Source organism: Astatotilapia calliptera, chromosome 14 (genome assembly GCF_964374335.1).
Source record: "Astatotilapia calliptera chromosome 14, fAstCal68.1, whole genome shotgun sequence".
Classification (NCBI taxonomy): domain Eukaryota; kingdom Metazoa; phylum Chordata; class Actinopteri; order Cichliformes; family Cichlidae; genus Astatotilapia; species Astatotilapia calliptera.
Genome location: NC_137435.1, coordinates 17,799,074 through 17,816,360, shown reverse-complemented (window position 1 = coordinate 17,816,360; position 17,287 = coordinate 17,799,074). Strand labels below are relative to the sequence as shown.

Below are 17,287 nucleotides of genomic sequence, written 5' to 3'. Positions count from 1 at the left end.
GTCCGGTCGGGTTGAGTCAAACGATGATTTAATGATCACACACGTGGGAGATGGACACTGTATGCAGACAGTCTCAGATCTCATCTCAAAAAAACACATTTCCATAGTTTTATGAAATCAGGGTATTAGAACGCCCCCTCATGCGTAGTGACAGGTGTAATACAATCAATATTGACAATTTTATTTAACACAAAGAATAACATTGTCTCCTTCCCGAGGGCAGACGCTAACTGCCCCCCTTCTCCTGGAACCGTCTGTACCCTGCTGAGACACAACATGGCAGCTACAAGGACTCTTTCATTTATTAAGACCATTAGTGTGTATTGCTCTAAATCAAGTATATAATATTAAATGAATATTGCTGGATCAGCTACTTCTACTTAAAACATATTAAAACATGACTAAGCACAAAATCACCAAGAATGACATCTTATAAGTGCTGTGTAAGCGCGTGCGGCCTTCCAAGCTCAAAGCCTTTGCCCTCCATAGATCAGCCAGACTCGCGCTGGCTGTAGCTTTTAACCTTTAATTACCTTGAGCACAACTCTAAAATGAGCAACAAACTGCAATGTGTATGGAATGATCATGGTTACATCTGCAATGGAAAATCATGTTATTATTCTGGTACCTGTAAGAAAGATCAAATTAAAGTTATCACCATCACTGTAATGCAAAGAATAATGTAAGATCAAAAACTTCAATTCATGCTTAATGCAAAGCTGGTTATATACTTCTAATGAACTAATAATGGCATATTAAAATATTAAATGATAATGAGAAAAACATCCCCTCCTAATTCTACAATTCCCTCTGTTGACCTCTGGAGAATCCAGAGGTCACAAACAGTTGTGTCCCTCCTTGGCCTACACATTCAGCTCCACATGCATCATTGGCATCATGGACATTGGAGTAATGACTCCAGGGTCCACTGCCCTCACAGACATACTTTTGAACATTCTTCTGGCACAAGGGATGAGACAACAACAAATAACCATAATACCCACCACAATAGACAAAGAAAACATGACCGAAGCGATGACCCCCTTCCACCGTCCGAACACTGAGGTCAGCCAGCCTTCTAACGGATTACCAAGGGCCATTCTATTCTGCACTCCCATTAACGAGGTCGGACCCACCTGCTTCGCTAGCCCCTCCAATCCGTCTCTGGTCAGGTTAGAGAGTCTCAGTACATTGTAATGAACATAATTAATCCTATCTACATTCTTATTTGGAGTCACTGGAAAGAAAGCAGAACGATTAGTTTTTCTAGGAAATTAACTTTAATTAACCCTTTTGGATCAACCCCCGCTATTTCCACCCCCAAAATTAAATACATAGATTGTTTGCGATGCCAATTCCCCAATGATAAAGTTAACGCGTTTCCAGAGGGGCTAAAATCCCTCTGTAGTTTAAGCCCGTTTTCTGATCCTGATTCTAACGGTTCCCAATTTTGCCCAGTGTAACCCCTTACCTGGTCCCAATTACGGCACCAGCTGTCATAAGGACGATTTCCCCTCTCCCAGTGCGTACTCACTGAATAATCCCAACAGACCCACACATTGTATCCCCTCCAAGCACTGCCGACGTCCCTGCAATTAACAACATCACACAGATCAAACGTAAAGGAAGTTGTGGAACCAATAACATAATCTAATTCTAAACCACCATATGTGCTGAGACACTCATCCTTTTTACCAGAGACCTCGCGCTTCACTCTTGCCCGCAACCTTAAATCACTATGGACCACGTGTGATGTACTTGGTGTATCAAACAACGCCGGACTGGCATGGCCTCCGTGCTCAGACTGGTTTCCCGGGTCGGTCTGCAACAAACAAATCAAAAAACAAATAGCCATGATTAGCAACATAGTTAACATCAAACTCATAATAATTTTGAACATTGTGATGGCTTTTGAGACTCTTTTTTCATCATCAGTGTCTAATTGTTGTGATGGCATGGTGGTATGTGAATGTTATGGTGTAGTAAAAAGTTCAAAGCCCTTTATCAGAGCCTCTCTCTTGTTTTAGGTGTTCAGTGTGATACCGCTCCTTTTCGTTGGCGCGGCGATCTCCTCCTTGGCTGCTCCTCTTTCTTTGACCTTCCGGGTAGACTACCGGTCGGTCCGTTGCACAGGTGTGAGGGATTATTGTGCCGCTCAATTTCACCTGCGTCGAGTTGAGATTGATCCTTCCTCACCAAGCCCTCGTGCGCAGCTGCGCACTGCGTCCAGTGATACCAGGTGTCGCCTTTCCCCTTCAGTTGGACCGCTGTCGCCGTCCGAGCCGATACCTCATATGGACCAGTCCAGCGGGGCTCCTTCCACTTTCGTTTGATGACTCTCAGCCACACTGTTTTCGCGTCCGGGACCTCTCCTTCTCCTGTGGGCCCCTTACAAGCCGCCTGTTTCGTGAAACTGGACACTAGCGCCTTTAGCTCGTTCCAGTAGTCTGCGTGGGACCGGTTCCCCTTTTTGTCCCGTTCACCCGAGCCCACCGTCCAAGGTGCCGGAAACTGTCTCCCGGTTTGCAGCTCGTATGGTGTAAAACCTGTGGATTGATTAACAGAACATCTTATGGTCATCAACGCAACCGGCAGGGCTGCGACCCAATTTAGCCCTGTTTGCGCGCAGATTTTTGCCAATTTGTTTTTCAAATTTAGGTTCATTCTTTCTACTTTCCCCTGAGACTGAGGATGATAGACCGTTCCAAATTTATGCTGGACGCCCAACATTTTTTCTACTTTTTCCAAATCTTGATTTTTAAAATGGGTTCCATTATCTGATCTAATTCTTTTCGGGAACCCATGACGGGGAATGTAATGATTGATTAAACACTTAATGACAGTCTTAGCATCCTCCTTTTTTGTAGCCCAGGCCTCTGGCCAGCCGGTCAAAGCGTCAACACACACTAGCAAATATCTTACACCGCCCGGCCCGGAATCAATCATATCAGTGAAATCAATAACAATCTCCTCTCCCGGCCTCTCAGGGGGCCGAAACTTACCCACTTCCGGTTTTACTGCTGGCTTAGGATTGTGTGCCCCACAGATTAAGCACATCCTGGCCTTCTCCCTTATCATTCCTCGCAGCTCAGGATGCCACCAATGACACAAATTTCTTTCCATCTGGGCTCTCCCCACGTGGGCAAGTCCGTGGGCTTCATCCACCTTCTGTTCTGCCATTTTGGCTGTCAGCACGGGGCGCCCGTCTGGCCCCCTCCACAAATGTCCATCCTGCCAGGCTCCTTTGTTTTTCCACACCCCCTTTTCCTCTGGGGATGCCTCCTCCTGGGCCCGTTTAACTTCCTCAATCAGGTCAACAGGTATCTCTTCTTCTGATGTTACCTGTATCATTTGTCTCTGTCCTTTGTAACCTGCGGCCTCCTTTGCGGCTTCGTCTGCTCTCTGGTTTCCTTTTTCCACCATACTGGTTCCTTGGGAGTGAGCTTTGCATTTTATAATGCTCACCTCCTCTGGGTCAGCCAAGGCCTTTTCCAGTTCCTCCATTTCATGTTTGTGGGAGATAGGTGCATTGGTTGCTGTTCTGAATCCTGCTCTTTTCCACTGAGGCAGCTCCACATGCGCTGCTCCAAACGCATATGCCGAATCGGTGTAGATGTTCACTCTCCTGTTCTTGGCTAGTCTCAAAGCTCGAGCTAAGGCTATCACTTCAGCTCTCTGGGCCGACTGCTTTCCCTCAATCCTTCCTGACTCTCTGACCTGATAATCTCCTCCTACTCTGCAGACCACCGCATACCCTGCTTTCAGTCCTCCTTCGTCTCGGTGGCAACATCCATCGGTGAACCAGTCCTCAGCTCCCGGTATGGGTTCGGCCTTCAGGTCCTCTCTAATCTTTTCCTCGATCTGTGCTCTTTTGGCGCAGTCATGTGGTTCCCCTACACCCATTAAATCTGCCATGTTAATTCCTTCATGTGTGAATGTCAAATTTGGGGCCTCTAAGACTTTGCTCAGTCTCTGTTGTGCCCGTGGTGACATACAAAATGCTTGTGAATTTACGTATGCCACTATGCTATGTGTAGTGAGTATTTTTAGTGGGTGTTCTCTCACTACATGTGCTGTTTTTTGGATAATTCTAGCAACCCCTGCTGCATGTTGTGTACATGTAGGATGCTTTGCTTCTGTTGGATGTAGTTTTACACTAACATACATGAGCACTTCTCTACCCCCCCCTTTTTTCTGAAACAACACTCCATTTACAATTGAGTTTGTTTCAGAAACATCTAAATAGAATGGCTCGTCATAATTGGGTGTGGCTAAATCTGAGGCCCTTGACAAATCCTGTTTTACCCTAATAAATGCGGCTTCAGCTTCAGGCGTCCAAGGCAACTCAGCCTTAAAGTTTCGAACACCAACTTGCTTCATTAGGGCCCTTAAAGGGGCAGTTTTTCCTGCATAATCCGGAATGAACTGCCTGCTGTAACCTGTTAAACCAAGAAAAGAAAGCATTTCTCTCACAGTTCGCGGTTTTGGGTGTGTCAAAATTTGGTCTCTGTGTGTGTTCATCAAACCCACTGATTTGTGTGCGATTACCCGGCCCAAAAAGGTCACTTCAGGGCGAACTAACTGCAGCTTGTCTTTACTTACTTTAAAGCCACATTCCGCCAACCTATTCAACACAACGAACGATGCCGCTGTACAATCCGCTGCTGACGGGGCTGCAATGAGAAGATCATCAACATATTGTATTAATGTACAATCATTAGGCAAATTACATGACGACAGGGCTTCTTTAAGCACCTGATTGAAAATGCCTGGAGAAAGTGCAAAGCCTTGTGGCAAACGTGTGTATCTGAGTTGTTGGCCTCTGTATGTGAATGAAAAAATGTCTCTGAGTGACTCATGCAGAGGAAGACAAAAGAATGCATTTGCCAGGTCAATGCATGTGAACCACTTTTGGTCACATGTGATAGCTGATAAAGCTGTGTACGGATTTGGTACCGGTGCAGTAGTAGAGAGCAATATTTCATTAATGGCTCTCAAATCATGTGCCATACGGTATTTTCCTGTTCCATGTTTCTCCACTGGTAGAATTGGTGTGTTCCACAGTGAGTGAGAGGGCTCTAACACCCCGGCCCTTAGCAGGCCTTCTATTGTTTCTGTAATTCCTGCCTCTGCTTCAGGTTTGTGTTTATACTGTGGTCTATTAATTGGTGTGTGTGACTTGAGCTGGAACAAGACAGGAGGACACTTAGCTAGGCCAACATCCGTGGGCCCTTTTGACCATAGACTGTCAGGCAGATTCGACAGTCCAGCAACTGCGTGAGGATGATCTACACACTCCTCACCATGTGTTTTTGAAATTTCTTTATGTTCCAAGATCACTATATCCTCACAGGCACAAGTTATGCGATAGGTTTTACAATTTGGAGCATAAGATAAGTTAGGAATTTGAGTTCTTTGCCACCCTGTGTCGTCCAGTGCTCGCCTGACCATTGGACCTAGATCACCTGCACCATGACCTTGGTGGACCGCCAATGTAATGTGAGGGGTTGAATTTTCTTCCACATTGTACCAAGGCAGTTGTTCATCAGTTAATTTCACAGCCGCGGCTACACCTCCTGGTCCGATGTAGATGTCATGTGTTTGCACATTCCACGTCTGACCTTCAAGATCAGATTGAAATAATTCACGATAGGTGTCGTCATTCTCTTTATCATAAAACAGGGTAACGTGGTAAGGGTCGCGCGGAGGGGAGTAAACTGCCAAGCTCATTATCCAGGGTCTCCACAGCTGAAATTGCCTCAGAACATCCTCTTCCACTAGTCTCCCCCAGTAGATATTGACTTTTGCTCTTTCACAGTCTTGAAGCAGATATTGAGTCTTTGAACTTGTTCCCAGGCACGGAAAATGCTGGCCCCCTGGCAGAGTCACAGATAATCCATCTGCTGAACATGTGATTGTGGCGCCCAACTTCACGAGCAGGTCCCTGCCCATAAGATTTACTGGCGCTTGCGATGACACCACATAGTTATGTTTCAAAGTCTGCTTGCCCAGCTTTGTCAAAGCTGGGTCAGTCACTGGCAGAGTTGTCGGGATCCCGGAAAAACCCACCACGTTCACTGTGTGGCAGGACAACGTTGCACTGTCTGGTGCAGCTCTCAAGGTTGAATATGTTGCTCCAGTGTCTACCAAGAAGGGCAATTCTGTCCCTTCTATAGTCATTAACAGCATGGGATCTGCCATCACCATACTGTTTGGTCCCTCCGGGTCCCTTCAGTACTGGTCCTCCCTCCAGTCAGCCACTGGATACTGCGTGGCTGGTGCTGCGCTCGGGTTTGGGGCCTGATATGCTCCCCACGAGCCATCTCTTGCTCTCGGAGCTCCACGTGCCTGGGATTGGTAGCCTCGTCTTTGATTGTTCTGACGACGTTCTGGGCAATTTCTGCTCCAATGACCCTCTGCTCCACACCTCCAACAGACATTCCAAGGCACACTGCTGAGATTCCCCGTGTCACGAGCTCTTTGTACTCCCCCCGCTGAGCCACCACGCCCTCTGTACGATCCACCGGTTCCCCAATTCCCTGTGGTTTGGTTCTGCCTTGGTGCATTGGCGGGCCATCCGTCATTAGTGCAGGGACCCGGGCCACTATCTGGCCATTCAGGCCCAGGACCAGGCTGGGTCGCAACTATCATAATTTTTTCTGTTTTTTCTTTTTCCTCCTTTTTCTTTTCGCTGACTTTGTTTCTGGCCTCCACCAACTGTAGTTTGAGTAGAGACGCTTGTGCCTCCTCCAACTCTTTTTTCTGCTTGTTCGCCCTGTCCTGCTCCAGCTGCAAACGATGTGAGACGTGTCTTTCCCACTGCACCGAATCTGCTACGGCAAAATCTGGGTTTTTCTGTAGATCTTCTGTGACCTGGTTTGGCAGCCCTGCCAGCACCGCTGAGCGAAACCATGCCCGATGTTCACCTTCTCTACCCGGATGGGTACCTGTTTCTAACAACCACTGATCTCTGGCTTTTTCTAAAAACTCTCTAGGTGTGTTTTGGGGGTCCCAAATTATTTTAGGTATGGCTCCTGTATTAGGGGTTGGGTACTTTTCACGGACTGCGTCAGACAAAGCACATTGCACTTCATGATAAGGAAAATCATTTGCATGGCGAGTTGTGCAAGCTATAGCCTCTACATCTGCTAACCCACCACCGAGCATACACCGCGCAGAAATGGCGCGAAAATCGCCAATCGCAAGCTCCTCTCCTTCTGTTAGTCTGCCTAATTCACGCAACCACCTTGCTCCGCCTCCAGTTATAGGTGGAAGCTGTTTAACCAATGCCTCCAAATCTCTTACTTTATATGCGCGGTACACTGGTTCATTTTTTGCACCAGCCACTAAAGGCAAATTATAATGAGTACCCGCAGCTTTTTCTGCTTTGGTCACAGTTTTACACTGTCCCAATTTTCCCTTGCCTTTTGAACTCTTAAAAATAGGCCTCCTCTGTCCCTGCTCTTTCTTCACCTGTCTTGACCTAAGATTCCTGGCTATACTTGGTTCTGACGCGACTCCTCCTCTGTCGTTATCTTCATCATCTTCTTCCTCCTCTGTGGTAGATGAATCATTGTCACTCTCCTCTTCTGCCATGCTTTTGGTCATTTTGTCCTTTACGGTCTTCAGTGTATTTAATACTTCCAATAGCCCTTGCGGGGCTTCCAGCATTCGTCCGAATACTTCTCCTGCCCATGTGTCTGACTTGGCCATTGCTTTGGAGTGTTTTGACCTGGTTTGGGCCTGCTCTTCTCTTGCTGGTGTTGGCAGTCCGATGAAAGCCGGTTGTGCCATCCTTTCCACCGGTGAAATCATTTCCTCGTTTGTTGGGGTCCAATCCGCTTCTCCAGTCTGGTCTGGCAGGCTCTCTCTTGATGCTTCGGCTTTTGGCCTGTCTCCTCTCTCATGTGAACTAGAAGGCAAAGGCAAGCCTTCCTCTGCGGCTGATGTTATCTCTTTCCCTTCCCCATTCAGGGACTGACATTTAACTGTCATAGGCCCTTTATTATGAAACACCCGTGGTGCTCTGGTGTATTCAACATCAGCTACTCCTCCTACAACCACTGCCGTCTGTCCATCGGGGCCTTGAACTTGTCCTCCTCTGAGGGTCATTACAGGCATGACATATTGTCGTCCTACGGCATTAGATGTTAATGTGGCCCAAGGAAGAATCTCTGCTGTGTGATACTTGTTAGCATCTCCTGGTTTTGGAATCCAGTTCTTCATTTGGTCTTCCAGCTTCTTATTTTGGTCTTTCAGTTGTTTCAAAGCCTCCATTATGCTTTCCATATCTTCTGTTTCAGGTGTGTCATCCTCCTCCATCCAGGAAGATGCTCCATTCCACAAGAACATCCACTTGCAACACTTTGCATGAGTTTGCTGTAGTTTCTTGATTTGTTGTTTAATCTTCCAGTTAATTGAACGTTTCTCTGCCTCGGCTTGTAGTTGTTCCAATTGCTGCTCACATCTCTCTCCTTCTATTTTGAGCACAAGACTTAGGGCTATTTTGTCATCCAGCCCTCTCTGTTGGGAAGCAATAAACTTGTTTAGCTCAGCTTCCATTGCTTTGGCTTCCTTCTCAGCTAACTTTGTTGATCCAGGGGAAGCTAAGCGAATAGCTTTTTTTAACTGTTGCTGCTGCTCCTTTAGAGGCTTATAGCCTCTGTACCCAGTAGGTGTCGTGTTCGGGCCGTCAGCCATTATCCTAAAACACAAGCTTACCTCCCTTTTTTGTGACGTTTTACGGCTCCTCCTTCTGGATCACTCCGCAATGTCTGCCTGTTAGCTTTCAGAAATACTTTCGCTCCTCCCAGGGTCACTGTCTCCTTGTAATCTGCTTGGTAAGACACACAGCCAACGCAGTGTGTCAAGACTTAACCAAGCCTCTTTCATTATTCACTTTTAATAATTACTTTTCACTCTGTAACATAAATGTTATAAACTCATACACACTGCATGTTAACTTTGGGGCACAAAACAATAACACAGCTCAAATGCATTCACACAGCCTTAAATTTTTCACAGAAAATTGCTCCAAAGCAATATCATGTTTGCTCACAAACTAACAAATTCACTGTGTTGTTTACCGAGCGAGGGAGCAATGGACCAATTAAATCCAAACTCCTCAATAATTAGCTGTATAGCTCGCTCTACTTCAATGCCAAACCATAGTACTGTGATTAGCTTTATTCAAATCAAATCTATGTTTCAAAGCCTTTCAAACACACACCCACACACACAATTTCAACCACGCACTCTCAAGCACACATTTGTCTCCTTTAAATCTACTAATCGCTTGGAGACATCTCCACAGATAATTATATTATTTCCCAAGCAAACATATCAAAATCAAAACCGTCTAGTACCGACTCTATCATAGCCTGAGCAAAGTGGGCGGCCTCTGTGGGCTCCCAATTTGGATCATTTTCATGCTCAGTCATCTCCTTTAAGCCTTGAAATAAAAATAGGCAACGTTGTATATAGGCATTTAGCTCATGCAGCTCAATCTCGGACCACACTGTCATCTCATAAGGTGAAACACCTTCCTCAGTCACTATGTGACATTTGCAGGTCACCTCCAATTGGCCCTCCTCCTCTGCTATTTGTATGTTACAGGTTGCAAAATAAAGCACAGACATGTTTGCTTATTCTATTTAAACAACGATTTAACAGTATTAAATGGGACTGTTTAGTGCATGGGACACAATATAATCATTTATTGTTGAAGGGACAAATGTCAAAAGGGGTTCTAACAGGTCCACTTTATTGCGTGCTCATAGATTATTGTTATCTGGGTCACTCACCCAATGTGCTTTATTGTTTGAAATTATTAATTATGTCACGCTTATTAGTGGCTCATATTTATTTAAGGCCTATGTTTGAACTTGACAACAAAGGCAGAGCATCATTTCATCCTTTCAGGGTGAAACACTCCACTTTCTCTGTGTCATGGCAGCTCAGAAAACTTCATGAACTTTACTTATTTAAAGATATGGATTAAAATCAATTGTGTTATCAGTATAAAATGTTTAAGATTTAATTAAATTGTTTTCAATTGACTTACAGCAGCTTACTCTGATCTAGGAACACTCTCTTATGCTCCTCAAAAACTGAAGTTACTCAGTCTTAAATGCTTTTTACATTACATAAATCAACTGTGATTAACAAATAACGTTCTAGTGATTCCCACTTGGTTTAAAACATTCAAAAGTCTTCTAGGGACCTATTCTGATCATAACCTATGTGTTTGTAAGCTTGTTTGCATTTAACCCTCTGCACTCAAAGCATTTATTACACTTTATCAATCCGGACAGTCACGCCGAACGAAGCTTCTGACCTTCAAAGGCCGAGTGCCAACTCATTATAAGCACATTTGCAAGGTATGTCTGAAAATTATTTAAACCACTCTCTTTAAATCAGAAACTATTTACATTGTTATAACATCAAAACCAGCAGCTTCTTTACAGGCTTTCAGCAATAAAAGGCCTTCTGCTTCTAAGGCTCACACACACTCTGGGCAGGAAGTGAAAAGCTCTGTTCTCCTCCCAGCCACACACTCATTTGCATGTTCACACACCGTCTAAAAATAGCTCTCAGCGCTGCAGCTGCGCTCTCATCACACGCAGGGTCACACAAAACTCAGACAAAACTCTATTTTATATCACAAAGACGTCTTATATTTACAACCACTGACAGACATGACAAATTCAGCACCTAACAAATTTCGACAAATTTAAATTAACGGGTCCAACCGAAGAAAGCTTCACTTTTTTGTAATCAATCAAACAGTATCTGTCACTTCTGGGAACAGTTTCTGACCTAACTTCTAAATCCCTAACTCAATTTAACTTTGTCCAAACAAGCACATGACACCGTTTCAAACGATGAGGAGTCTCGGTAACTCCTAGCTTATTTCGGGATGCCCTGTACCCCACAGTTAAACCAAAACTGAACTACCCCTGTTCGCCGACAGGTCAAGACCGCGCGTCCACGGCCAGGAGGGGGCGTAACCCCCGGGCTATGTGCTTCTTAGCAACTTCTGGTGCCGTCCTATAATAATTTCAACCTAACCGATTTTGTAAAATTTTACCATAACGGGTCCTACCGAAGAAAGATAACTTTTTTACGACCAATTAAACAGTCTCTGTTACTTCTGGAACAGTTTCTGTCCTGATTTGTAAAACTATTAAACAGTATCTGTTACTTCTGGAACAGTTTCTGTCCTAATTTCCCTACCAAACTACCTGAGCCTTCAGCTCAATATCCAGGGACTCAAACCCAACATTCTCTGTTACTTCTGGAACAGTTTCATATTTCTTCAACTTCATTAAATACTCTTAAACAACTTTAACTGCATAACACACGGTGATTCTCATCAAAATCAAAACAGACACCCACCAGCAACGTCAGTGAGCAGGCTTTTAATTTAATGCAGCCCAATTTGGCACAATTTGGGAATCAACTCAACAGGCAGTGCCTTACCTTTTAGATGCACCCGGGAAGCTCACTCACATCAGATCCCTGGTCCGTGCCTGTCCGCTCGACAACCTCAGACCGTCCACACCTCGCACGTCCACCCCAATACCACAGGACGAGCCCCCAAAATGTTATGGTTCAAAAATATTGGAGATGGACACCAGAGGAAAAACCCACAATAACAACACTGGTCCGGTCGGGTTGAGTCAAACGATGATTTAATGATCACACACGTGGGAGATGGACACTGTATGCAGACAGTCTCAGATCTCATCTCAAAAAAACACATTTCCATAGTTTTATGAAATCAGGGTATTAGAACGCCCCCTCATGCGTAGTGACAGGTGTAATACAATCAATATTGACAATTTTATTTAACACAAAGAATAACATTGTCTCCTTCCCGAGGGCAGACGCTAACTGCCCCCCTTCTCCTGGAACCGTCTGTACCCTGCTGAGACACAACATGGCAGCTACAAGGACTCTTTCATTTATTAAGACCATTAGTGTGTATTGCTCTAAATCAAGTATATAATATTAAATGAATATTGCTGGATCAGCTACTTCTACTTAAAACATATTAAAACATGACTAAGCACAAAATCACCAAGAATGACATCTTATAAGTGCTGTGTAAGCGCGTGCGGCCTTCCAAGCTCAAAGCCTTTGCCCTCCATAGATCAGCCAGACTCGCGCTGGCTGTAGCTTTTAACCTTTAATTACCTTGAGCACAACTCTAAAATGAGCAACAAACTGCAATGTGTATGGAATGATCATGGTTACATCTGCAATGGAAAATCATGTTATTATTCTGGTACCTGTAAGAAAGATCAAATTAAAGTTATCACCATCACTGTAATGCAAAGAATAATGTAAGATCAAAAACTTCAATTCATGCTTAATGCAAAGCTGGTTATATACTTCTAATGAACTAATAATGGCATATTAAAATATTAAATGATAATGAGAAAAACATCCCCTCCTAATTCTACAGCAGGAAATCTGCAATCCCTTCTGCTTTTGGAGAAAGTCAACATCTCTAATACTGTATGTGTGCACTTGTGCTGGTAACATGGGGGCATGTAATGCACATTTTATGGGCACTTCTCTTCGAATCCTTTACAATAGAGGAATCAATAATTGAAAAAGTAGTCAATTAAATCCCAAATAAGACACTTATACACAGCTGTAGTCTTAAAATAACAAAGATGTTAAAATAATGGGCTTGCGACAACATCAAGTTTTGTGTGTGTGTGTGTGGGGGGGGGGGGGGGGGGTAACAGCAGCAGTTAAACAGTGTGATATGGAAGCATGTTTAGGACTCATAAATAATTCTCTGGCCTGGTCTTGATCCTTCAGCCCAGAGGAAATCCCACAGCAGACTAGATAAAATGCGCAGGACACATCTTAGACTTGACCTTCTACTGTATCCTCACACAGACACACTGAAGCCTCCTTAGACATCTTTCTTTCAGCATGGCCTCTTTCTGTCTTTTGACCCTCACTTACTCTCTCTTTCTCTCTCTGTTCCAGCTCTGCGGGGATCGGCTTAGCTTCTGCACATCCTTGATGATAAATAAATGTTTCGCTTTGTCTCCACATCAATAATGCAGACTTACTTTAAGTGCTGCTTTGGGGGCTTATATTCTCCGTCTTTTTCCTCTGTTCTACCCTCTCCCTCACTTCTTTCCTCACCTCCATTCTTCCATCTGATAGAAGACAAGAGGCAGAGAGGGAAAACTTCGAAAAGCACTCAGAACCTCCTCCGGTCTTTCAAGGACTACCTGTGGCTTTGAGAGTGAAAAGCATGGGTTTACTAAAGCAACAGGAGAGAACCACAAAAAAGGAGATTAAAACAGATTTTGATTTATGAAAAATTATTATTATTGATTGAAAAGTGGGAGAAAAGGCAAATATTCATTCAAACCTGCTGTGTTTTGACTAAAAGAATCAGCTCAGCAGCTCTACTCAAACACAAAAAATATAAGGCTTTTTTTTGAAGTGTGCAGAGAAAAACATGATTTTTACAGATATAACATATTCCTAAGTTACAAGCCAAAAAGTTACATTATTGGGCTCCTGATTTAGTGATCTGCTGTCCTGCAGAAACACACTCAACTCTTTAGGTTGAGTTTTGCTTAAGCTAGATGGTTTCTGTAATGTGTGTGTGTGTGTGTGTGTGTGTGTGTGTGTGTGTGTGTGTGTGTGTGTTATGTACTGGGCTCAAGCAGCAACACAATCATCTGTGGCATAAGATTTTTTTTAAATCTTATCTTCAAAAGATGCAGCTCTAACTGTCATGTAGATCTGGCAATAGATTATAGAGTACTTTCTAGACTCATGACACAAGAAATGTTATACTTTATGCAAGGACCAGGCCGAGCTGATTTCACAGCCTGCCTGAAGTAACACTGTCTATGACTGTCTTCAACTTCTCATCATATGTTAACGATGTCCTTTTTGATGACCTACCTCACGTTACCTTGTCATTTATCCTATTATTAAACTTCTTATCTCTTCATTTGACCGAATATTTCCAGGGAATTTCTTTATTGGAAGATATTTGTAGCTGTTTCTTATCATACTGAAACCAGTACTGCAGCTTGTGCTAATTGTTGTACTCGTTTTAAGCTGTGTAAGAGCACACGTCTAAAGAGAGACTACACTTAATTAAGTTCCAATACAAGAAGAGAATTAGTCCATAGGAGTGAAGGCAGGTAATCAAAAGGAAAGAAAGGAGTGAAGGATTTCGCAGCATAAATTCATCACCTGATTAAAAAACCAGATAGTGCTTTGACACTGCAAAGACACATCTGCGTGATATGACTTGCATGCACATGTGTACTTTATATCCATGTGCAAACATAAGCCCATATATGATTAAATAATAGAGAACCTTTTGGTTTATGGGAGGGCATAATCTCCCTTATTTCAACTATGACTATGACTGCTCACTGCAATCTAGGCTGCTTTCAAGTCTTATACTCCTAGTGCATGGAGAGTATCGAGATGTCATGGTGACTAACTACAGTGCAACCAGGTATCATTGCAAAACGTGTAATAGACACGCTGATCCACCGTAGGCATTTTACGCTTTGTCTCCCCAAAATGAATCGATTAAGCTAGGGGACTGATATGGATATACATGTAAATGTGTTAATAATTTCTGTTTAAACACTTTATCGTGATTATATTTTCATGTTGTCTTGAAAAACAAATCTCCCTCTGCTGTTACTGCAGATTACTGCAACTTCTGCATGCGTGCACATTTCACATTTTGGAGAGGCAAAGCGTGAAATGGACACCGTGGATCGGCGTGTCTGTTACACGCTTTGTCATGATATATATCAGGTTGTACAGTGAGCTGCTATTGATATGTAAGTATCAGGTTACTACACTGAGCCCAATTTATGCCAGTTATAGTAAACCAATTAAAACACCAACACCTCCATAAGATTAGGGTTGAAAAAACTGAAGGAGATAAAATTATTGAGATTTGTTGATCTTAAATTGATAGTTACTGACCATTTGCTATTGGGTGTTGTTTCAAAAATCAAACCATAGGATATCCCTAAGCAAAAAATGGGCTTTAAAGGCAAGGAAACCCCAGGAGAGTGGTGTCTACAACAGGCTTTCATTGCTTAAGACAATTAAGACAATGAAGCCCATGTCTCATCACCATAAAGTCACTCAGAGCGTTGGGAGTGTTAAGGGGGGCGTAACAATAACATGGCACAAGGCACTCATTGCCTTATTAGCAACAGCCATAGCTGCTGTAACTATGTCTTTGGATATGTACTATACATACATACATTTTACTTCATCTAAACTGCAGGATAATACTGTACATAGACGTAGCCTGTAAATGTAACCTGACAGTAAAAAAACGCCTAAAAAAGTGTGTCAGTATTTGGTGAAACAAGCAGCAGTGTGTGTGTGTGTGTCATTGTAGCCTATGAGTTTCTGGGTAAGGAGCTGCTGTGTATCAGATGTGATGTGCAGTGTATGCTGTGTGTCACAGCAAAACAGCTGTTCTTGCACAGAGCCGTTGGGCACCTGTGTGTGTGCATGTGTGTGTGTGTGGGGGCAGACTGCCTCGTATCGCTGTCACTCACAGAGACAGAGAAAGACACTGATGTTGGTTCGCACTGACACTTATTTGACTCCACTGTCCTTAACTCTTACCCTGCTCCAGGCAGATATCTGCGTTCTTGTGTGTCGTACAGTCATATCACATCAAACCTTGGCACCCAAACACTGGCCTACAGCCCATTCCTCTGCTCCACAACATTTTTTGGCTCTCCCACCATATTTGCCCTCATTTTTTTCTTCTCTCCTATCCCTGTTTCATCAAAATACCTTACTAAATACTTACATTTAAAAGCTTTATGGTCATTTTATATTGATTTGTTTTGACATGAGTCACCTGGTGGGTTTAAGGCGTGGTTGGTCTTATCTGATTTCAGTATTGAATCCAGCACTCATTGGACTGTTTAGTCAAAAATAATTTTACTCCTGCACATGAAAAAACAAAAACAATATAAACTAAAATATATATAAACTGGCAATATAGATTGCACAATGGAGCAGAGCCACATATTGGACATGTTTAACTACATGCTTTTTATGTACTTTAAATTTTTTAATTAATTTTTTACTAGTATGTGAAAGAGGTCAAGTCAAGGAAACCCCGATCTCTTATAGAAGCAAAAATAGATGATAATGACTTTGAACTAACAGAGGGCCAGTCGTCACCCTCTAAGTCAACAAAGGGTTTGATGCTTACCTGAGTTAGCAGAACATGGTTTTTGTCTTACAAAAAAAATGTGTTTTTGTTACAAAATACTGTCTCTGATGGGGCTGTACTCTGAATTCATAGGGTTAGGTCACAGCACACACACACACACACACACACACACACACACACACACACACACACACACACACACACACACACACACACACACACACACACACACACACACACACAGTCAGCAGTCATGTTCTGCCAGCACTTCTTGTAATCCCTCAGACAAATTACAGCGTCTTCTCCTCCTCTTCCTTTCTCCTCCTCCACCTCGCTCACTCTACTATCTCCTTCCAGCTGCAATTGGATTTGGATAAAGATGGCTTTTCCTTTTCTTCTCTATTCTTCCCTGCTTTGGCTAAAGAGGGATTTGCCCAGGGAGATTACACACAGACGCAGGCATACCTACGTGCATGTTCACAGACCACAGCGTGGAGACATTGTATTTGAGGAAAAACATCTTTGCTAACAAACAGCCCCCACCCCTCTACCTCTCACACCCACCCCGCCTGCACTATAGTGACAAGCTTCATAGCCAGAGGTCAACAACCTCTCTTGCCTTCTCTGTCTTTCACTGCTTCTCTCCCTCACAGTTGGTCTTTACGACTATTTAACTCCTTTGCACAACTTTTTCTATCGTTCCCGTCTGTTCTTTTACACACTATCCTTGCATTGTTCTCTGTACATCCTGCAGTCAATCTTCTACTTCATCTTATAATTTGTCTTCAGTGCTCTTCTTCAGGCAGAGGAATTGGCCTTACCACAGTGTAATGTTAACTCCGAGCCCCCCACAGACGACTGCTTTCTTAAAGTGCAGGGGCTGACTTCCTGGGGTTAACTGTTTGTTTGTGCTTTTGTGAGTTCTATTCTAGTTGTGCCATGTGATGAAGGAGACTGAATGAATGCGAATATCAGTAACCGGTAACTCAGCCATTTTTCAGGGCACAGAAGCACACAGTATTAGGCTATCATGACACACAGAAACAGAAAATATGCCCCCAGGGA

General features: G+C 43.5%; 2 protein-coding genes across 2 annotated transcripts in view; one reads left to right on the top strand and one right to left on the bottom strand.

Annotated features, from left to right (window-relative positions):
• dscaml1 (Down syndrome cell adhesion molecule like 1) overlaps positions 1 to 17,287 on the top strand; it is a 113,821-nt gene that overhangs the window by 40,397 nt on the left and 56,137 nt on the right. The gene's annotated exons all lie outside the window — the stretch shown is intronic.
• LOC145420028 (uncharacterized) lies at positions 12 to 4,206 on the bottom strand. Its single transcript, XM_080288727.1, has 2 exons — positions 3,003 to 4,206; positions 12 to 2,546 (listed from the first exon to the last, which is right to left on the bottom strand). Exons 1-2 carry the CDS (start codon positions 4,165 to 4,167, stop codon positions 2,032 to 2,034), a joined length of 1,680 nt encoding a protein of 559 aa, XP_080144853.1. The 5' UTR covers positions 4,168 to 4,206; the 3' UTR covers positions 12 to 2,031.

What these genes read in the sequence shown, in the direction of transcription:
- LOC145420028 (XM_080288727.1), bottom strand. Translation starts at nt 4,167, where the DNA reads ATGTATGTTAGTGTAAAACTACATCCAACAGAAGCAAAGCATCCTACA. An exon ending in AGCAGTAAAACCGGAAGTGG is followed by an intron (nt 2,547 to 3,002) that starts GTAAGTTTCGGC and finishes ATCAATCCACAG; the next exon opens with GTTTTACACCATACGAGCTG.